Genomic DNA, 23,796 nt, shown 5'->3' on the forward strand with positions numbered 1-23,796 from the left:
GTGTACTTGGTTTACCATATAACTAAGTTAAATAATCCTGTGATTTTCTCATTGCTTTCATCCTGTGTTTTACTTTGTTTTAGTTGATTCACCTAGTTTAGTGGTACAATACCTCAGTCTTTTCAGATGTTCTATAAATTCACCTGGAAATACCGAGGTTGAGTTTCACTGAATACAGTCTTCATATTTGATGCACAGAATTTCTTTAAGTGGTGTGGTACAACCTGGTACAATGGTACAAGCTAGAAGGCATACTGTCCACAGTGTGTTTGATAAGCTGATATGGGACAGGATTTCTTTTCGCTGTTGTGTCAGTATATCAAACTCATACCTGGACACCAATCAAATTCTACACAAAGTGATACAGAATATTAGAAATAAATAATATCAGCTTTTCCTTTATATTAAACAAGGTGCAACTAATGCATATTTTCAGCATGTGTATATTGTAACAGATGATGTTTATAGCATAGGTAATACAACAAGAAACCACTCTAAAACATGAATATTTAACTTTCCAAGTCAATTCACATTTATCTTTGGCACTGGTACTGATTAAATTAGTTTCTCAAGATGTCACTTGTATTTTCTATTTCTTTTTTCAGAATCATTGTATTCATAATGGTAAGCTGGAACTATTTTAAAACACTGTATATGATATTGTAATATATGTCAATAAAAGCCTTAAAAATTACCTCCTTTAATTGTTCTTTTCTGAAGTCCTTGCACTGCTTCTTCCATTTAAATATCACTGGGAAGCTGTGCTGGTAGAAAACTCATTCCATATTCATTATGAAATACATTACCTTTCACATGAAAACCAATATTTTCTCTTCCTTAAAACCCCATTAAACTATTGTTAATGGCACTTCCAAATTCAATATGCATCTATGCGTAACAAGATATATTGAAGGGGACTTTAATTCTAAATACACTTTTAAAAAAGGGGAAAAGAAAAGAAAGAAAGAAGATGCAAATAAATGTCTTAATTTATTCTCAGTGATTCTTAGGACAGAAAGAGGCAGAAATTATTCATAGTTATATTGAAATAAGAGTTATATTGAATAATGTGTATTTCACATTTCCCCAGAGAATTAAAATTTATCTTGTGTGTACTGAAAGAAAAGATTATGATCTGACTAGAGAGACAGTATAGTTTCAAGCTTCTTCTAATCAGGTTGTAGAAGAAACCAGAGCCATATATACAAATCTGATCATCCCACATGAATCACTCACTGCGAAACACAAAGAACGGCACCTTTCATACACTTTATGAGCTGTATGGGAGTACTTGAATCTTTACTGTTTGTGTGTGTTTTAATGCTATAATGATATGATTAAGGCATGCTACTTTTTTATTTAATATTCTCTTATATGACTTGAATTTACCCACAGTATGCCTTTGGATCTCATTAGAAAATTTGGAATGCAGCAGAAATGCAGGGATTCACTTTATTTAAAATAGTTTTAGACGCAGAAACTATTGGAGGATAGTAAAATACTTAGGTTCAACCAGACCTCCCCCAGCTCACAGATTATGAAACTGTAGCCAGTTAGCCACTACTAGTCTGTTGAACCAGACTAGCTCTTGCTTCTCCATTCTGAAATGCAATAAATACATATTGTATGATCATAACATTTAGATTTATCCAGATTTACTAGCATCAAAAGTAAGATTCAATTTGTCTCAGGAATGTACCAAGACAGGCTGGACAGAAAGATGGCCTTTTAATCCTGAACATAGGGGCAAGCTCAGACTGTTAAAATGATCCTTTTGCAGTGGAACATGGAAAATTAAGAGATGTCAAGATAACTTTAGAAAAGGAAGTAAAAATAATCTAAACATTGCATTGACTGTTTGATTACCCAATTGAGAAGCTTATAAATGTCCTGTTGAAAACACAATTAGCCTACTTGAAAAATCCAGATTTGCCTGAATGTTGAATTTTTTTCATGACAAAACTATTTTTACAGACATTCATTCTTTTCCCACTTTTCTCCTAGTTTAGGTTGCAAATCAACTAGTCTCTCAAGATATTGATGCATATGTGAATGTCAATTTTCTTTGATAATTGCCACAGTCTCTTCATCAGATATGATGCATGTCTACATAATAATTGCATCTACTGTATTGTATTTTCAGGCAAGGAATTTGGTGTACTCCTACTCTTCCCAGTCCTTCCTCTTTTTAAAAGATATTATACCTCCCTAAAATTAACTTTGCTGAAAGCACATCTTGAATATTTGTACCTGTAAGTCTGAACTTTTCCCTTCATGATTTAAATTCAATTTTACTTTTCTTCAGCTATGTCCTATATAATAATAATATTATTATTACCATTATTATTTTCTTCCTTTCTGTCCTATTAAACTGTCTTTATCTCAACCCATGAGTTTTACTTTTTTTCCCCTGATTCTCTCCCCCATCCCACTGTGGCGGGGGGGTGGGGGCGGGGAGTGAGCGAGCGGCTGCGTGGTGCTTAGTTGCTTGCTGGGGTTAAACCATGACACAAATGAAATTCTGATACATAGATTCTTGTCTTAAGACCTGTAACAAAGCTATGACTATAAGCCACACATTTTGAGTCCCATTCTTACAGTCAATTTTAAACCCACTAATTCCTCCATGTTATTAAATTCAATTACTGCAACTTAAATTTACAAATAGTTATTTCAAATTGAAGTGACTGTAGCTTTTTGTTTCTTCTATGATGAAAAATTAATTGGTACCTTTTGTTTTAAAAGCATACTACTGCTAAATCTTAAACTGTGATACCATTATATTGAACTTTTTGAAAGTAAACTTCTACATGCGCACAGACGTACCACTTTAAAAGGATTATTTATGTAAAGCCTCTTTAAGATATTTAGACTATGCTTTAAAAGATGAAAAACAGAACAAATGAAACCTACTAGGAAATTGACCTGAAAACTCATCTTTAGGACAAAAGTATAAAATGTATAAAAATCTTAAGAGAACCAGAGAGAACAGGTAAAGAACATGACAAAAACAAGCAGAGCCAAACTCAAGAGGATTCTCATTCGTTATAACTGTTGCTGAGGTAACTTTTGGCAGCAGAAGGCAACACATTCTTAGAAACCTACATCCCGCCATAGAATACACCATTGCTTTTGTAAACTTTAAATATAAAACCTTCACACTAAATCGGTTAAAGCTTACTATTCAGCATGTACACAAAGCTTGCTAGAGATGTTTTTAACAGAGATTTTAAGTAGGCTCCACTTACAGGGCAATATCAGGCAAGAGTCATCCTTATCTACTCAAAATACCCCTGTATATTCACAACATTGACCATGAAGACTACAGATTCCAATACCAGGTAGTTCAATTGACTCCATGAGGCACCCAAAACATATAAATGTTGGTGGTTATGAAGAAAACTCAGAGTTTCACTTTCTGCCTGGAGCTAAAAAAAAAATAAAAATTCAAGGACACTACACAGGTACAAACACAAACAAATACCCAGCTCACTACACTGCTCATTGGGGAAACAGCAAATTCTATCATCTGTAGTTAGTTTAAGTCGAGTTTAATAAATACAGTTGCTTAAATTTGTTATGAGCTGCAACGTGTGAAGAATACAATATGTAGATTTTAAAAATTATTTTTAGAAAGCAACTTCTACAACACTTGCAGTTACATAATATATCAGGCATTTTTTTATTATGCCAAGAACATGGAAAATCAACCATTGCAAGCTGTCTGAAGAATAAAGTGTATCGAAAGAGAGTCTGAACAAACACATACCAGAGAACTGCATTTCTCTGAATTTTTCTTGAGTATTCAACCTTAAACTGGGAAACAGAAAAAATTCAGATTGCTTTGCAGCTGAATTTGCTAATCTGCAAGTTTCTTCCTGTTCCTTGAAAAATTGTTACATAAAAAGATTAAATAATACTATTCAATAGTTAAATAACTTTGGTTATCAGGAAGAGTTCAAATCTGTTCTGTTCCTATCCTGCAAGTACAGGCTATATCTACGTAATACATTCTATTTGTATCACTTACACACCTTTTTATTTTTATTGCTGGAGAACACACACTATCATGCCAGAAAAATGGAGTATCTGTGACTTACGCCAATCACTGCCATTGAACTCAATGGAGATGCCTGATACTATCTCTGTATTTTATTACTCTCAACATGCACTTGTGTTAGCCATTAACATACCAGTGTTAGCCATTGCCTTCTCACAGGAAAAAAAAACCCCTAACAACCAAAAGCATCAGAGGGCATGAAAAATGTTTTGAGAGGCTGAAGAATGCTACATTTATCTTGGTGTCCTACAACTAATAAACCCCATAAGAATATGACCCAGTTCCCCCCCCCCCCCAAAAAAAAAAAAAGTGATGGATTTATATCTTTAAGGACAAAAAAAAAAAAGAGGAAGAACACCTTCTGAAATGCAACACACCCACTGTATATAACTTTTTAATCTGTTTTTTACTGCAGCATAATCAGGTTTAATAGCAATAAAGGGAGATAAAGTAGAGTGCACAGTAAAAGCTTAAATATAAGAAACATTAAGCATGACTTTTGACTGTATGTAAGGTGGTTGAGCACTAAGCTATCTTGGAAAATCGGTAAGGGAGAGGAACCATACTCACTTAAACAACATAATTTGAGTTGTGCAGGATAATAGTAACAAGGATTTAATTTTGCCATGGGAGCTTTGAATAGTATCGCACAGAGAAATATGCTCAAATAACATGTAATCATTCTGTATATTTCTGATAATCCTTTTTGTTAAATAATTAAAAACCAAAGTAGGAATACTAAATAATGTTAAATGGAAAAGAAAGACACAGGCAAATGGTTTTGCAAAAGAAAGAAATCTTCTATCCAAAACGTAGTTTAAGAACTGTGGTATGAATTTGTCATAGATAAAACCCTGTGAGGGACATCAGAGAACCCACAAATATTTATGGAATGAACCACAATCTGTATACAGAAGTTAACAAATGTCTCATTACAAATGGGATATGGTTTTCCCAGTAACAGAAGCACACAACTTGCATTATATTTAACTTGAGATCCTGTTATAATTAAAAATACTACAAAGAAAAAAAGTCATCTTTATATATACTGGAAAATACTTTTCAACAAATGAAACATTTGCTGAAACCAAATATGATGGAAATTATATTTACTCACAAATACTTAAGAAGAAAACTGTATAGAATAATAAGTTTTTAAAAGCTTGCCTGAATTATTTTAGAATAAATTATTTATCACAGCCAAGACTTTTTGATAGTATTTTTCATTATATAAGACAGAAAAGTAACCTTGATATGTGGATTCAATCATATATTTTAAGAATCAGCAAAGGAAACCCTAGGAGGAAACTGTACAGAGTTTGTGTAAAGTAACTGAACATTACTTAAGTAGCTTGTATAGGGGGACCACTCCAATTCTTAAAATGGCATTAATTCCTAAGGACCAACTAGTTATTTTCTCCCACGTTAACAGAAACCCAAACACCTCCCCTCATTCCCCCCAGTATTTTACAATAACAGGCAAAACATAAAGCTACTTGGTTAGTGAAAAAGAAAGATTAAAGGGAGGTAACTTGAAAGAAGAAAAGAAATGTAAAACCTTCAATAGTGTTGCTTTATAACATAAAACATACAACACAACTCACATAAAAAAATAACTCCAGCTTTCAGATTTCCTTTTATTTTCCAGTTTTACAGCTTATCTGAAAAATTTTTCATTGCATTCAAGTTGCTGAGTATGTAAACTGTGAAAGGTATCCTGGGATTTTTAAATGGTATTTAATGTCTTTTTTCTTTGTCTCTCTGCCTTTTTTTGTTTACCTTTTTAAACTGTTACAGTATGTTTAATAATGTTAATGCTGAATCTGAGAATTTTATTAAAATTCTTAGTTCATAGTGTCAGATTCTGTGCTGTGTTTCAAAAGCTCGAAGCATGATGGCAGATTAAGCCAAGCCAAGCCAAGCCCAGGCTGCTGCATTACTACCTTTTTGCTAGGGCTAATGCTTGTGTGCCTATACAATAAATTAGGCTCAGGGCAATGACATGACTGAAAAAAAATTGCCTGATGCCCTCCAAATTTTTTGAGCTCCTTCAGCTCCCTCAGCCAGCTCACTATACACAAGTACAACCAGCAACACCATGGAGCTGCAAAGAGAAATATGTCTTAGAACAGCTCGAGTTTAGATTTGCAACCTAGGCACAGAGGAACCTAGGCTCGAGCCTAGATTTGCTCTGGGCACAGAGCTCATTGCCCAAAGACCACTGTGGCTAAAGTAATGTTGAAAATCACCATTACATCCACCCCACTCTGGGCTGCCCCAAGGAAGTGCAGGGCCACGATTTATTCCTTTAGCCCCTCCATTGGGCATGGCTAGTCTGCACATTACTTGTTTCAGTGGGAGGGTGAGAGACTTCTCTACTCAAAGAGCTCTTCAAACATCTGACAAGTTTTCTCTTCAAGTTAGTAAATCAAGAATTAATTTGGGGAAGAATTAACACTTTGAAAAATACTTTCAAATGGGAGGAAGGGCCATTATTAGAGTTAAGGGAAGCAAATAGTTACATAGCCTGATTTCAGTGAAGGAGTTGTGTTTCAGTGCTGGTTGAAGAGAGAGACATGAGATTTCTGAGGGGTTCATTTAAAACATGCAAAAGGTTATGAAATAAAAAGGAGAAGAAATGACTCTTCCTAGGGAGAAGATGACAAGAACTGCAATAACCTTAAGGTCTCAATAAAAACAAACAAACAAACAAAAAACCCCAACCTATGCACAACAAGTATTTATCATCTAAAGATTAGGAAATATCAAGGAAAGTAGTTAAAAATATTGAGCATTTCAGTATATAAAATGATAATAGGATATAATAAAAAGTTTAAAAGGATTAAAACCAAAATTCAAACAGTTTTTGTTTAATTTGATTGATTTTATTTTGATCGGCTTCAGTATAAGAGGCTTCATCACACCAGAATTGCAGGTTTTTGGAAAAAAGGAAATGGAAAAAAACTATGTTAAACAGCACCTCAAACCAGTACAAACAAAGGAAGTCCTAATCTCTCTTCCACTCAGTCACCATAAACAAATTACAGATTTCAAAACTGAAGTTGTATGAATTTCATGTGTCAAGCTCCATATTTACCACACAGCAAATACTAGTTAACTGTGTTAAAACGGTATTTGAGACAGCAAGAAATATCAGAAGACCAAGGAAACTGAGTTCAGGCTGCTGTGTATCTTTAACTTAGCCTTGACTTTGCAGAATATACGGTAGTTAAGATCACCCACAGCTGAGAAACCTTTTTAAAGATTAAAGTGTAGCGCACTGGCACAACAGAGAAACCAATGCCCTTGTGAAAGTTTTACTTTACAACTTCTATTTACTTCTGACCTTAAGCTGTTAAATGATGGCATCTTGATCAAATAGTCAAAGAAATGGAGTACATGCTACAATAAATTATATAAAATATGGTACTGAACACTTCGTAGACTCCTTTTTTGAAGAGATGCTTCTCTTATGCCTCTCTTCCAAGTTCACAGCTAAACCGCCTGACCTGAGAATTTCACAACCTGAACCCACAGGCCAGTTTAAAGGGAGCCTGAAAACCTATTCCCAATTTAGTTCTAAATCACACACAGGTGTTAGTGAGAGTGAACTACACCTGAATAATCAAACAATCATAACCACACTGTAAACTCAAAAGTTTTACCAGAAAGAATAAATGCAGGTGCCTTAAGCACTGAGATCTTCACTCTAATGCAACTCCTTCACTGCAAAGTAAATGGACTAGAGTGAGGCGAACAGCCAAAGCAAGGCTTGAACACGGAGCATGAGGTTGTTATCATCATATTTGCCTGCTGAAGCGTGCGTGCAAGCCAGTCATAGGTAGCCAGGCATTGATCTGGAACTGGTACATGAGGCCAGGTGAGACCACAGCATTGCCTTGCACTGCTAAAGAAAGAATGGGGACCTCCACAGGGTGCCCAGGCTCAGAGCTGTTCTCCTCACCATGCCTCACCACTGGAGCCCCTCCCAAACACGTGAGCAAGTTCCCATGATCCTCCAGGTCAAACCTGAAGGAATTTGAGAGATCTATGAAGACGCTCTTTGAAATCTCCGTCTGCCTCTAGAGCAGGACTATTGGGCACACACAAACACATCTCTGTGAATCTCCATAAAATTAGTTTCATTCCTCCTCCCTCTTCCTCCTCACAAAGGGCTGGGATGCTGCTAGGGTGAAGAACACATTTGTGCAAATACCTCAGCCAAGTTAGAAGCAGTGCCCCCAACTGAAAGGAAGGAAAAACTGCAGATAGAATGCATATTGAGTTCTCAAAACAAAATTGAAAATAACAATTAATCATTGAGGAGGGATCTTATTTTTAATATTAATTTTTTTTTACCATATGCATTGTTTGAGAGTTACTAGGAGACTTCAAAAAATAACTTTAACAATTTTACAGATTTAACCTTTGCTCTGTTTGAATGAATTGGTTATTCCTTTGAATTCAGTCTTTATTGACATTTAGTTGACAGGTTTTTTTTCCTGACGTATTTAATAAGGTTTCCAAAAGAGCTGCCCTGATTAACAACAAATGGATGCTTAAATGACACAATAATGGCAGTGCTCTTTGAAAGGAACGTTTCTATAAAGCATATTTCAATTAGCTTTCTATGAGGAACTGCATGAAGAAATTAAAAATTATTCTACGAATCAGATAAAAAAATTCAGTCCTACTAAGTGAAAGAGAAAATATAAAGTGGGTATGTGTATTGAGCACGCAGTGATTAAAATGATGAATTAAAGAGAAAAATAAAGTTGTAGAAATGCTTTTCTTACTATGAAATTTATTTTTACTATCACATCATAAGGCAATGTATTGTAAATATATGTATTTAGGCAAATTAGTTACGTATTATTGCAGATTCCAGTTAAACTCACAATTACAGAGATTTCAAATAAAAATAAGATTGATAGTTAAAGCTGAATATTTTAAAAGTTGAATTCCAAATATAAATTTAGCTTTGAATAGCTTTGGTATTAGATAATTAACAAGCTACATTTCTGAAACTAAATGGGCAGTTCCAGCTGTTATTTTATAATTAGTTTCCACTGACGGTTTTAAATTAATAACTGCTGCAATAGCCTCAAACATGCCAATGTTAATTAGAAGTGGTGTTTCCATGTAATGCTATCCATATATATGAATATTTTACTGGGCAAAAGGTCTAAGCAGACTTTTCTTTTTTGCCTCTCTACTAAAGATAGAAGAAGAGAGAAATGTAAAGTAGGAAAAGACTTTACTTCCAAGCCCTATTCCAGAGAGAGGTATAGGATTCTTATGGAAGAAGATAACAGCGACTTTCCTAAGTTCTAAAAAAAGCATGGCTTCAGGTACAATAGCAAAGGACAATATTTAGAACTTGCAATTTAATATGAATATTTTGATTTAAACCGCAATTCAACAATTAATAAAGCTAAAGATCATTAAATGAAAAAAAAATTTGCATATCCAAATTAAATGTCAAGAGAATCTTGTTAAAAAAAAAAAGACTGAGGAATAAAAACATCCTGGTCTGATATCTGAAAAATTAAAAAATAAATTACAGGAACAAGTCTAAAATATTCACTGTTACAATTTTTTTGCCTTAACACAGGAAGAAAACAATTGAAAATGCTGGTAGTGTAACTCTGTTTCACAACTTCTATGCAATAAAAGAAATACCTCTCCTTGAAATGCTATGATTTTTTTCCCCCTGAAAGTTATTTTCCTACATAACATTACCCTGGCAGTTTTAAACATTCTGAAATTAAAGCAAAACTGTAATAGAGATTTTTATGATGCACTGTAACTTTTACTTTTTCTAATTTCCTATGTTACAATGCACATTTTAATAAGCTGCTCACACTTCCATCACAAACTATGTAGGCATACATTTTTCACTGATTATCTTTGTTACCTTTATTCAAAAAACCAACCAACCAAACAAAACCCCTCAGGTTAGCATTAGCTAATTCCTTGTTTGCCTACCAAATAAGCTTCAATGAAGTATTCAAAAAAAAGGAAGTAAAATGGAAAATAAGTTTTATTAGAACCTTTATAAAAATAATAAATTCTTATAAGGAAATTATTCATATTAGGTACGTAGTCTGGGAAACACTTATCTGAATACTAAACATCTATGCAAAAAAGAAGTTTGGGGGTTTTTTAACTGATAATTAGTTTGAAAAGGAAAACCTTTTTGCTCATACTACAGTTATAGAAAATCCAGGCTTTTTGTAACAATACTTTAAAGGTATAGTTTTTTTAATATAAATATGTCCCACAGCAATGTAATACTGAACAAAAAATATTTCTGAAGAGAAGATGCTTATAGATGTGGGTGCTGTTGAAAAGTTTTGAAAAGCATTCGATTTTCCAAACCACATTTGAAAGAAAAAAACATATTTCCACACAGACTGCTGGCTATGTATGTGCTTCTTGCAAAAACTTCCATCATTCTTTCCTTCCCCTCACTCCAGCACTATCAGCACAGACACACAAAATTGTTTATTACTCCTTTTTTTAAACTAAAGGATTTTTGTTAACCAATTATGGGCATTACATGATTATTACAAGCATGTTCTAGATAAAGCTCCTTGAAATAAAGATAAACAGCAGATATTTTTTAAGAAAAACAACATTGTTTTGCTATTTGAAAATGTTTCAGAGTTAAAAAACAGTGGAAAACAATAGACTACAAAAATGAAAAACATAGTTGCTTAGATACATTTATAATAAAAAGACTTGTCTACATGAAAAGTTTTAAGAAACAATACGAAATAATTTACAGCTACCTTTTCATGGTTAAACACTTTCCATGTAATTTTTTTTTGGGGGGGGTGGCAGGGTAGTGTTTAAAGAATTTCCATTTACATTCACAAATTGAAAACAGTCTAAGGACAGCTTTATACTTTGATCTATGAAAGATCTACACATGAAAATGACCATGAACGTTCAGACCTGGACTATTAAGCTTTGATGTATGACATGAATGAAATCCTTGGATCTCAAAAATGATGAATCCAGAGCGTGGACAACAATTAGATTCTTTATTGGCCAACCTGAGGAAAGCTTGTGATTCTGTTCACCTAAACTTCCAGAACTTGATAGTTTAGTAATATTTATTCTGGACTTTATAAGCAAGGCCTTTTCATAGTAGCCTCCAAACAGCCTGTATTCTCTGTGCTCTTTGTCAGCCATTTCATTTTTGTCTTAACAACATTTTATGTCAAAATTATTTTACTCTATCTGTTCATGGATACTCCCTAAATTCTATTAATTAATGTTTCACATCATGAGTTTGCTAAAAATTCCCATGCTGGGGATGATTGGCAATTATCTATATAATCAAGCAGGCAATTTGCACAGTATTTGGTATAATAGGGTCCTTATCCCCATATGGAAGTAGAACTGAATGTCACCTCAATTTCAACTCTGTGCTGCTTCATATTTAAGCAGAGCCATGCGTCTACTTCCTCTTATTTTTCAGTCAGAGAAACAGAATTGCTCGGTCTTGTGATGAAGTTTTCTCAGCCATTTTCCTATTGATACTGTCCAGTTCTCCTGGTAGCTTAGCACAACTAGTGCTATTCATTGTTATAAATATAAACCCCCAACATACACACTTTTTTTTTTTTTAATTCAGTCCTTTTAATGTCATGTTTTCACTAAGTGCTCAAGGATTCCAACTATGCCCAGCTTAATTGCACTAAGAACTGTTTGTATATACAGGAAAATACCATTGTAATCTAAAAAGGTGACAAAATTATCTCACAGAATGTGAAATAACTGGGCAGAAAACTGGTTAAGATGACTACAGACACATTTGATTAGTTCCACTTCTTTAAAGCATTGTAATTTATTCATGCTGATATTCTACGTTAGCCACTTTTATTAAAAGAGAAAGAACTAAGGAAATGACAAAGGGAAAACATATGAAGATGCACAAAGAAAGAAATGTGGCTTTTCAAGCTACCCCAGGAGATGCTACTCTGTTTGCTGCAGCCATCTCCATACATGAAAAAGGATCTTCTGGCCTGGTGCCCCCAGAATTGCTTTATATCCATCAAAAGTCTGTTCTTTGGACAAGAGATTATCAAACAGATCTAAAAAATCTGCTAGGTTTGTTGTCTGGAGAAAGACTTGAGCAACTTGATCTAAATTGGTTTGAGTAGGAGGCTGGACTAGATGAACTAGAGAAGTCCCTTCCAACTGAAATTATTCCACGATTCTATGCTTCCCTTGGATTTTTGTAACAGAATCAGCCACATAACTGCTTTTAGCAGTCTCCACATAAAAACATATATTTATGTTTTGAGACAAATGCTTGCTGCTAGTAAGAAATCTTAACTGATGTCCTCCAAAGCAAACAAAGCATTGCTACAAACACCACAGCTGCTAAAAGTCTCTATGTAGTTGGCATACAGTTACGTTCTTAATTTCATTACACTAACACTGTAGCAGAAGTGTACCTTTGTTGTCAGGTACCAAAGAATCCATAGACAAGAGAGTTTTATGAAGATCTTGAGGAAAAAAACTTCAGCCAGAATTTATACCTTACTAGACACCAGAGTGCCAAACAAGAGCGAGCCCAGGAATGAGAAATGCTATTTTTTTCCTCCAAAGAGATGCCTTTTTTCCCCTGTAGTTACAGCATTTATAAAATTTCCTTCCAATGTGATTTCTCCGATATCAAGTAACTGGCTGACTTTCACTCCATCGGGGCATTAACATGATTTCCCTATCTCAGCACTCTTCCTCCCCGTAACTGCTAAACCTTTCTCTGTTTTGTCAAATGTATTTGACCATTCATTTGGCTACTTCAAAAGTTCTAACATACACAGCATGATCACACAAGCCAAGAAATGACCATATAATCTTGTTTTTCTGTAGCCTGCTGAGTCGTCTCTAAGCAGCAGTCCCCCCACTCCCAAGTTTAATATGACCAAATAGATAAAACCCACAAAAATGCGGTTCTCCACTGCTTAGCAGAAACCTCATTTACTCTGACTGACTCCTTCAAGTTTTAATTAACTGCTCTTCCCTCTCTTCAGCCAGGCCAGACAGCTCTCTCATTTGCATCCTTATCCAAAATCTCTATTCTGCTCCCTGCCCCTGCCCCGAGGCCTTCTGGTATCTACAAGAACTCTGCTCCACAGAACTGGCAGTTTCTTGATGGGAACATACAATTCTGGTCATATTTGTTGAAGACAAACACACCTTAGCTGGGGTTTAAGAATCAGAAATTCATGAGAAATCATTAAAACAAACCAGAGAACTCCTATGATTTAGTAGGAAAAAAAAAAAAATTGAAAAGGAGAACTTGTCTCTTACTGTGCCTAGCTAAAAATGTGTCACTGTACTTTCAGGAGCCCTATATTTACTGTTATGGTACATGCATCTTTGTTTACTATGCATATTAAGAGTCTAAAATAAATTAGTCCATTTTCTACTGGAGGAAATAGTTCTTTTTAGACTAATTTTTAGATGGCATAAGAAAACTGAAGTTACTATGTCAATACATTTCTTTCCAACTTCCAATAATCACCTGAAAAAATATTTGTGCCCAAACTTTTTGGGCACGTTATTTTCCAACATTCCATTTTTAATTTATTTCTCTCTCCAAGTTAAGCAAGTAAGCTATTTTTCCTAAGACACAGATGCAGTCATTTCAGCTTACAGGCCAGAAGTGGCCCGGTTTATTTAGTATGACCTGCAGCCATACCAGATTTACCTTTCATGCGCTGGCATTCTGTTAATGATATATGAGCACATTCAATTTTTCATGTATGAATTTACGGGACAAATTCAAAAGACATTTGGAAATTCTATTCAGCCTCTAGCCATGAAAAAGTTTCTCAGCCTTTCCTAAAAAAAAACGGTTTCTAAATGAGAAGCAAAAATTCTTCTTTCTCATGAAATACTACAAAAGTGATATTAATTGCATGTGGTTGTAGTTCAGACCTAAACAGAAGACTGTTTAAGCCAAAGTGACATCACAAATTAAGTTCGTATCCCCACACCAGAAACAGTGTAAAGACAGTGGGTCAGAAAATGATGTATTTTCTTTTATTCTATTAAAAGCAGCAGCAGCAAATTAGACAAGAAGAGAGGTTGGAAAAAGACAGAAGATGACATGTTGGGATTAATAGAATGCTGTAACAGCTAATTATTCAGTAATTAAGAGGCTGCTGTAATTTATTTTTTTTTAGAGTTTCTTAAGCTGGGTATTGTACTACTTATTATACCTCTGTTGATATTTACTAAGAAATCTTTCACCAAAATACATGAGTTACACATTGTGTGAGTTTTCTCATTTTACTACTTGATTTTTAAGCATTCTGTATTAGCTTCAGTTACACATTTTTGCTATTTATTACACATTACTGCTATCTTGTACCATCTACTGTGGGCAGGTTAAAAAGGGCAAATACTGTGTAAGTTAAGAAATCTCATATTTGGAGAAAAAAATACTATCAGGCCTATGTGTTAAAAATATCCCACTGGGTTTTTTATTCCTTGAATACAGACTGTGTGTCCTGCCCTAACAATACAAAACCCTTTGTATTTTCTTATTTTCCAAAGAAAACCTGACAAATAGTGAAATTAACTCCACTCACAACTCCACTGGTCTAACAGCAGTGACTGCCATGTAAGAAAATGAATGGTTATCTTCAACCATGCTTCTGTAACTACAGTATGTTCCAGATCAAAAAATATATAATTAGAAAACACATCTACTTTGACTCCAAACTGGAATCTTAATATTTTTAATTAAAACGTATCAATTTATATTGCTCTAAAGTGTTGAAACTTGCTTAAACAGATCAAAATAGTAACCCTCTTCCCAAAACCAAAAGACCACCCACTACCCACTTCAATATTGTCTCATAAAACTCTGCAAAGTAACTTGACACTCTGCCCTGATGTATTTTAAAAACACTAAAGCTAGTATAATTGGATGATTAAAGAACAAAGATAAGACTGAGTCATTTGACAGCTGCTGAGAAATTAGAAGAATGGTCACTGAAGCAGTTAGAGGAAATTACTGAAAATGGCAGACATTTCTCAGAAAAAGGCACAGGAAGCATGATGTTGAGACTGGTCGCAAAGAAGCCAGTAACAGTCAGATGAGAGCTGTCTGTGGCCCAGTGGTTACTTCTACCTTACCCATTTGGTGCCTTGATTTCTAAAGGAGTACTGGAGCATATTATAACTGTATAAAAATATGAAAACCAAATATACATTGCACAAATCTAGTCCATAATGTTTATTTATATAAGAAGCAGAGACCCATAATGCACAAGGGCATCAGAAACTTTAAGCAATTGAGTGACTTCTGCTTTGAAAAGTATGGAATTTCTGCATTTCAGGTAAAGCCACAGATGCAAGGATATCAGACTCAAAAATGTAAACTACCATAGCTTCATTGATTTTAGATGTAAATCGCATCCCTCCTGTTGCTTACTCACTGATTTGTAACGTGTGTACAAGGAACATTGCACAGTTCCCCTAGGTGACACAAATGATCTTACAAAGCTGGAATTTGCAGATTCCACTCTACGATAGGGGATTTTTCTGATAAATTTTTGGTTGCTGTGATAAGAAGATTGGAACCTATATTTGATTCTGTAACTCTTAAAGCAGGTATCAGATGGCAGTCTCCTCCAGCAGAGAGGGCAGAAGCAGGAAGAGCCTGTACAAATGTTGGGAAGATCTCTTTTTATCTGTGGGCACATTGAGAGTTGGATCAGGCCCTGCCACCCAAAGCCATTGCTGGTGCCAGACTGTAAGATTTCTTCCACGAAAGCTCCGTAACACAACAGATACAATGCTCATTTAAAAAAAAACAACAAAAAAAGATAAACTATTATTACTAAACATACAAGCAAAAATACTAATTTAAATATTTCCACATGGAAATATGAAGAAAAAGATGCTCTTACAACTTCTAAGCAATCAGAAGAGAAACTGGAGATATTTCATGGTCTCCTAAAAATCCTAGTCTTGACAAAAAGTAAAACTTGCTGTCATTTTCTAGGCAGTAAATGTTTTACTGCTGGGAAAAGATTTTGATGTTTGTAATTTCTATTGAAGAGCACTACGAAGTAGTTAAAAATATTGCCACATCTGAAAAACAGACCAACGGGAAGTCTAAGACACTTGTTCATCTGTATTTCTGTGACTTTTCTCACTTGGTATTATTTGCAACCATACTTTCATGTCTGGCAACAGTGCCAACTCTACTAAGGATCATATATTACTTTTATCATGTTGATTACATATGTTCACCAGTTTTGCTGCCTATATATGATTAGTGTGGTTTGCACATACTTAGTGACACAATCCAGAGCATGACATTTTCACAGAAAATGTGTTTACTGGGAAAGAGCTCCTTAGAAGTTTGCGTTCCTTTCAGCTTTGATCTACATGACATCAAGAATCCTACAGTTTGAATATATGTTTACCATTTATATTATTAAGATCTATCTCCTTCACACTATATGGCTACTGAGCACGTTGGTAGTCACAAAAAATTTCCTTTTCTCTTAGGTGAACTTAGTAGTAGCTGAATAAAAGAAAGCCTCTTAAAATGTTCTCATCTGTGAGCTTAAGCTTCATAATGACTTGACATTTAAATTCTGTTATTCATCAGCACTTCACAGAAGAACTTGATTTGTCTAAATGGATTTGAAAGCCCACAAGTGAAGAAAATCAGAAAAACCTGGTTTTGAATATCAAAAGATTGTATGTGAAAAGTATTTTTACAGGCTGCACGTACCCGTTTTATTGATCAATTAACTTCTCCCAAAATGAATTTTTCTGAGACCATATATGAAAACCCAAACCCTCCCCCAACACTTACTGATAAATGTCTTTTCTGAGCACAGCTCTACTAAGAGGGTTGTCAGCCTGAGGAGCCATAGAGACAGATCCAATCTTGAGAACCAAAGTGTCTTCTTTAATTGCTGGATTAGCTGTAGTTAGGAGACAAGAAAATATATGTTTGATTAAAAGTCAAATGCGCATAGGAGAAACACTGAAAAAACACTTTCTCGAAAAAAATCTAAATAAGAATGTCTGCTAAGGATTCAATTTTGCTCAGGAGCAACAACTAATGCAAAAAAAAAAAAAAAGCCATAAAATCAATAGCACTGTTGTGATACATAAAAGTCAAACTATTGTCATTTAATTTTCCCACAGTTTTATCACACAACTAAATCCCGGTCTTTGACTTCTCATTTTCCCTGATTTTATTTCAATTTTTTTTGTCCAAAACGATGTTGATCCCACAGACTTCTTTGTGATCTGTTTCTCCAATAATTATCTGCTGAAATACCAGCACGTAAAGCACTCTGAATCATGCCCCCATTTTAATATGGGCCTAGTCCTTTAGATGTAAAACATTGCAGGATATTACAATGTAACCAATCTAGTAGCATTTGGCATGGTTTGCAACACACATGAAAAGTTCAAACACAAGGACTAAAACAACAGAATCTGAAATCTGACACATATACAGAGAAAAAGATGTAGTACTAGACAGTAAATTCCAAAACAATAACAAAATTACTCCAAGAAGAAAAATCCCTGCTTTCCACTTCACCTCCATCATATTCAAATTTCAGCCACATGTACAAATTGCTAGTTTTTAAAGCAGTGGTCCAAAGTTCTGCCCAGAAAAAAAAAATAGCACCACATTTCTTGTAGCAAACAAAACTCTGGGTCTACTGCATCTCCTTCTCAGCAGACACAGACATACACAAAGCATTTGGATATGGTTCTGCTCAGAAGGTTTCATTGTAAGTAGGAAGCTCCTGAGAACATATGATGCAAGCTCGAAGAGTTCATCATCTGAAGTGAAATGGTTCACTTCAACACCAGCGTGATAACATAACAAGGACGGAACAATATCATGCTTGCTCCCACGTCCAAGGAAATTCTGCAAGACTCATATATAAAAGTTCTGAAAACAAAATTACAGTAGCAGAACAGAGTTTAAATATTTTACTGAAGAGTGAAATGCTTGGTGTGGAAAGAACCAGTGAAATCTACGAGCTTAAAAAATGGCTTCTCCAGACCCATTAATGTCTTGGTGAATAAGACACCATGCTTTGCAGCTACATATATACTTATCTATATTTTTAAACAGATGTAAGAAATCACAGAATTCACAGAAATTATAATATGATATTTTGAAACAATTGTAGGGAATACCACAGTAAGCATGCAGCAGAGCAGTAACACAAGTTCCAACACACAACTAAATCAGAACACAAGGGGTTTACTTAAAAGAACCTCATCTACTTAAAAAGCAAAGTCAAATCCTTTAGTCCCCAGAGCAGAGCAAAACCATATACAGATGGTTTATTTGCCAGAACTAAGTTAGAAAAGTTAAGCTGACAACAAAATCCTGTTTGTGACTAAATCAGAAACCATATTTTCAACTTTTAGATCAAAAATGAGTATTAGAATTCCTGCTACTATACACTTAATGTGTTGGATTTTTTTTTTTCTGATACTCAAATAAGAAAAAGGAGTGAAGGTATTAAATATACTTCAGATTGTAATTGCAACTTAATTAGGTGGCAAATGCCTTATTCTGAGCAGTGGTTCTTCATAAAATATATCTTAGGCTAAGAATTTTAATTTGTCTCTGACACTTAGCAAAGCAAAATAAATACAGGACTGCTCATTCATCATGGTCTCTATTATGTAAGCATTTTGGGATTTTTTTTCAAGGCTGGGCATGGTTCTTTTGTCTATAGCTTCCCGTAGGTCAAGAAATTAAGGCAATCTTAGAAAGAATTACAGGCATTAATATTTTCAGCCGGTTTCTAAAGGGTGATAATCCTAGTCGTGATTTAGGATGACAAATTTGTATCTCCTTCATTAACCCATGAATTCTCCTATTAGCTTTTCAAAATATGGGAATAATGTAGTAAACATAATCAGTCATTATAAATATTTAAAAACTTGAGAGGAAGAAAAAGTCTACACTACACAATATAAATACAATCTAGGAAAAACTTACAGACCTAAGTGTACTAATGTTGTTCACAATCTCACTTGGTTTTACCCACTCATCTCAGTCGTCTTTTTGCTGAGCTAAACGCATTATGCTCACTGGCTTCTTCTCCAGCACTTGATTAGCATTTGTGGTGCTTTTCAGCACCCTCTCATTTTATCAATGCCCATTTTTGTAATATAAAGCAAATTGGACATGATATTCCATCACCTGTCATACGCAGAAGTACAGTTACTGCCCTTATTTCTTTTCACTAAGTCCACTGTGACCCTTAAGCTGTTTTCATCCACTGTTTCCCAGGATAGTCTCTCCAGTCCAGAAGATATAGTTTGCATAAATTTTTTCCTTGATATATAACTTTAGCTTTAGAAGATGCGGTATATTTTCTCCAAGCAGTGATGTAAGCACAGTGATCCAGATGCATGGCCTATAGAGTCCTTAACATCATCTTCCTCAGGAAATTCTTTGCAACATATGTTGATGCTAGCAGCAATAGTTTTATATTTACTTTCAGATTATTAAATACCAATTTCACCTATTATTCCAACTGACAATTTTTTTTTTTTAGACTTCTAGTTAGCCATTTTTAATTTATTTAACATTTCCACAGATATTGTATGGGGTTGTATTTAAATTAGAACACCATGAGACACAATGTCAAACTCCTTACAAAAGTCTAAGCATATCAAATCTTTGCAAACATTTTATCAACTATGACTTGTAACTGTAATGAGGAATGGAAATCAGATGTGTTTAATAAGACTAATTTTCCATAAAAGTATATTTATTATCATGTAACAAATACGTAATTCTTTATGAACTGAATCCTGTAATAGATTTTTTTTTTTCCCTTTATGTTCTCTGAGGGAGAGCAATAAAACTACCTGCCTCAACTTTATTTGAACATCACACTTTTCATTTTACTAGATATACCTTCAGCTGTCCAAAACCTGCTCTTCGAAGATGTGTTAAAAATTAGCCTCAGAAGACAAAGATCCCTAAGCACAAGTTACTCAGTCTAACTGATTTGAATCAGTTTAATGTTTAATAGTAAGCAAGGAGGATGTTACAGACCATATGTTACAACAGACTTCAAAGTAGGGAGCCATGCTCAAGTGACAAGAATATATCACTTCTACAAATGCAGGACATACGTTTATTCAGTATGCTGCCTTTTCTTTTTCACTATCAACAAATTTATCATGTTCTTTCTAGTGATTCCTGATATTTTGCTCCTAGTACATATTAAAAAAAAGTTCCTATTGTCCTCAAACCAGCCAGATGTGGATTTTCCCTGTCTTTACCACTTCTTATCAGTTTTTTGCAATTTAGAATTTTTATTTATAGTGTTCTGCTATGCAGTATTTCTTGTTTCTATTTGTTATATATTCCTTTTATACATTTAGTTGTTCTTACTTCATCACTAGGTAAGTGTGGGCTGCTGGCCAGAGCTTGAAACACCACCTGATGTATTAACAAATCAAACTCTGAGGGAAAGCAGCATTGCTTATCGCCTAGGATAGAATGTTGCCCACAAGTCCACCACAAAAAGAAATGTTAACCTGGTGCTGTTGCAAAAACATGAAACTAAAATGTTGTAAAATTGTGTGGGTGTATTCATGCATGTATATAAATTGCTCAGGAGAAAAATAATGATTTTGATTATTTCATAGTGTTTGTGTACCACAGTTCACGGTGCAAGTTTGATTTTGGACAGCACGAATAAAGAACAGATTTTGCTTTTTTTTTAAACTCTATACATAAAGTCACAATTACATGTGGTTTTGGGGGGAGGGTAGTTTTGGTAGCTATCACTAGGTACAAGATATGAACAGCAGACAATTGACTAGAAGAGAAACTCAGGTCATTGTTTTTCTATTTTTACTGCAGTGATCACAACTTGAAACACGCAAATCTTACTGGATTAAAAATCTCTCTTAATAAATGATGAGTGAGGTCTTATGGGGGCATATCTCCACAATATATACCACTTTTCTGATCCAGCACACCAGTAACATGGGTCATATTCAACTCCTAGTCCTTATTATTGTTTCTAATTTCTGTTGTTCTTGAAGACAATAAGCAATAGAAAGGAGAAGCAATTTATTTCACATCCAGAAATAGATGGGAGTTTGGGAAAATCTGGGGTGAAAGAAGAAATTAAAGGAGAATGGTACTGATTTTCATAGTGATGATATTTCAGAGTTTTCCAGGGGAAGAGGTTAGCTGAATTTCTAGTAAAGCTAATCTTTAGCATTATTTAAAAGCATACATAGTTTTTCTTCCTACATCCACGGCTAACCATGGCAATTCTGTTCTTTGCATGCATTTTCAAGCAAGGGATAGCAACAAGACAGGGTTTTTATAATTTCTTTTTAATGAAGTATACAGCTACAGAGCTACAAAAACATACTTTAAAAAAAAGATTTCCTTGACAGCATGCCCTAGAACTCCCTTCCAACCAGAATCATAATTCTTTCTTGCCAACACAGCCAGGCTAATTTTATCTTCCTGTGTTTTCAGCATTCCCAGTTGGAAAATTGTAGAGGATGTTGGCAAAAAAATTATCTATGTAAATTCTCACTGTCTGTACTTGCAATTAGGTTATGAGAAAAATCTAAAGACTATACTCTAAGGATTATATTGTGTGCTATTGTATATAATGGTACCCCCCCCCCCCCCCCCCCGCACACACCTACAGGACTTATTTAAACTTATCATGATACCAGTAAAACACTCCCCCCCCCCCCCCCTTTTTTTTTTTATTTAAGTCTGTAGAAGGCTTGCTGGTAATGGAAGTGATCGCATTCCTGCTAGTTGTTACAAGGTGTAATTTTAACATCAGCATCTCTTTATTTACATATATAAAGATTGTAATACGGTTGTAAATATATTTAACATATGACGGGAAAACAATTTCTTACAGAAAAAAAGTATTATCCATAGATCAAATGGCTATTTACTGTTGTTTGAGAGAACAGTTTACGCTATCCACACCTCTGTAAGCACCTGAAAGCCTCTTACATAAGGGAGTCTGAATAGCTTCAACTAAAACTTACTAAATAAATAATAAACTATATCGTCTGTTGGGCATCAATCACAAGATACATTTTAATAACTTTCTCCAAACTGAACTAGACTATCTACCTGCTTCACTACTGCATGGTTTTCTAGGTGCCAGCTTCCACAAGAGCTAAGGCGCCATGCTTACGCTCCATCACTGCAACAGGCGCCTATGGAAGACTGAACTAGTATCAGCATAATGAGAGCTGACACAAGAATCACCACTGCAGAATTGGGTTAAGTTCTCTTTCTGCAATCCTTGACCTTTTTTTTTTTTATAATCACATTTAAAATGCAAACTCTATAGGTACTGGCAAAGCAAAGATCAAATAAATACCTAAAAAACTTTTCAGCAAATCTGTGGAGAAGTAGCATGAATGTTAGATGTTTCCTAACTCTGACCCTTAAAACTGAAGGCCCTAGCAACAGTCAGCAATTTATTTGTCTACACTACCGAACACCAAAAAATCTCTAACATAAAATACTGTACCTTCTGCAGTACGATGATCTTCCTCATTTTTGGGAAAGAAGACTCTTATTACACCAGTGTTGATATAAATCAGAGGCAAGTTGCGGGAAGTTAGAGCATGAGTTCTCATAGGCTGGCCTGGTGATTTTCTTTTCTCCTTTTGACTCCTCGGCAACCTGGCTTGAAAAATGCTTGCAATTGCATTAAGCAGTGGAAAACAGAGGACGACATCAAAGGCCTGGGCAGAGAGAAGGATCTCATGAAGAAAGTGAGGAGAACCATCAGTGTGACCTTCTGATAGCTTATGGAATGTTCTTCGTTCATTTCTTGATATCAGTTTGTGCCGGACATTTTTTGTCACAGCTTTGGTATAAGTGAGAGAAAGAAATCCATGTTGTTGGTGTGAGCCATCTAGAAGTTTTGCAGTTGTCTGTTTCAAGGGAAAAAAAATAAACAAACTGCTGCAAAAATGTACACATATAACATCCATCAATTGCCACATTTGCTGTTAGTTAAGATGTTTAGGGTTCTACATTTTCTAATAGCTTTCCACTGTCTCTGAAGAGTAGAAAAATTTCTTTCATAGTTCACAATTTGTCCACAGTGTATCCACACTTCACTGTATTGTGTCAGCTAAAACTATGAATTGCTGAACACTTTTTTCTGATTATTTATGTTGTATGAAAATCAAATCCAATCAGCCAAAAAACCCCCCATATATTCAAGAGTCTAAATTTACTGCACATTTTTTGATAATTTTTTCACACAGTTATATACTTTGATTTCTCCTTCACTTTAGACATTTTAGAAGTAGATCTTACTCCCTTGCATTGTTCCTTCTGTATGTGCAAATACCATAGGTGCTAAAATAATGCTTAGGTGCTGAGATAGCTTCACTCCATCTAAACATGGGTGTATAAACCACCCATAGCCAATTAAATACTCTAAGAATTGAGCTGGTTTTGCCCTCATCACCTCTGAGTATTTAAAGAGAATAGCTGTACCACAAGCTAAAGCACATCACTTAAATAAAGTTATATTGCACTGTACTCTAGAAATAGCAGATTCCTTCACTTAGAAGGACAGATTTCCTAGATAAAGATGACAATTAGATGCTTAGCTCCCAGAAGATGTATAGTACAGTTTTCATATTATCTTTGAAAGTCTTTCAATCAT

General features: G+C 34.7%; 1 protein-coding gene across 10 annotated transcripts in view; it reads right to left on the minus strand.

Annotated features, from left to right (window-relative positions):
* Positions 1-23,796, minus strand: part of VPS13B (vacuolar protein sorting 13 homolog B) — a 498,323-nt gene that overhangs the window by 176,614 nt on the left and 297,913 nt on the right. For all 10 annotated transcript variants that reach the window (XM_041123226.1, XM_030011504.2, XM_030011500.2 and 7 more), the window contains 2 exons: positions 22,642-23,050; positions 16,926-17,037 (listed from right to left, as the gene is read on the minus strand). In XM_041123226.1, coding sequence (XP_040979160.1) covers positions 16,926-17,037; positions 22,642-23,050 — 521 coding nt within the window. The remainder of the gene's footprint in view (positions 1-16,925; positions 17,038-22,641; positions 23,051-23,796) is intronic.

The sequence above is a fragment of the Aquila chrysaetos genome, chromosome 4 (genome assembly GCF_900496995.4).
Source record: "Aquila chrysaetos chrysaetos chromosome 4, bAquChr1.4, whole genome shotgun sequence".
Taxonomy (NCBI): Eukaryota; Metazoa; Chordata; class Aves; order Accipitriformes; family Accipitridae; genus Aquila; species Aquila chrysaetos.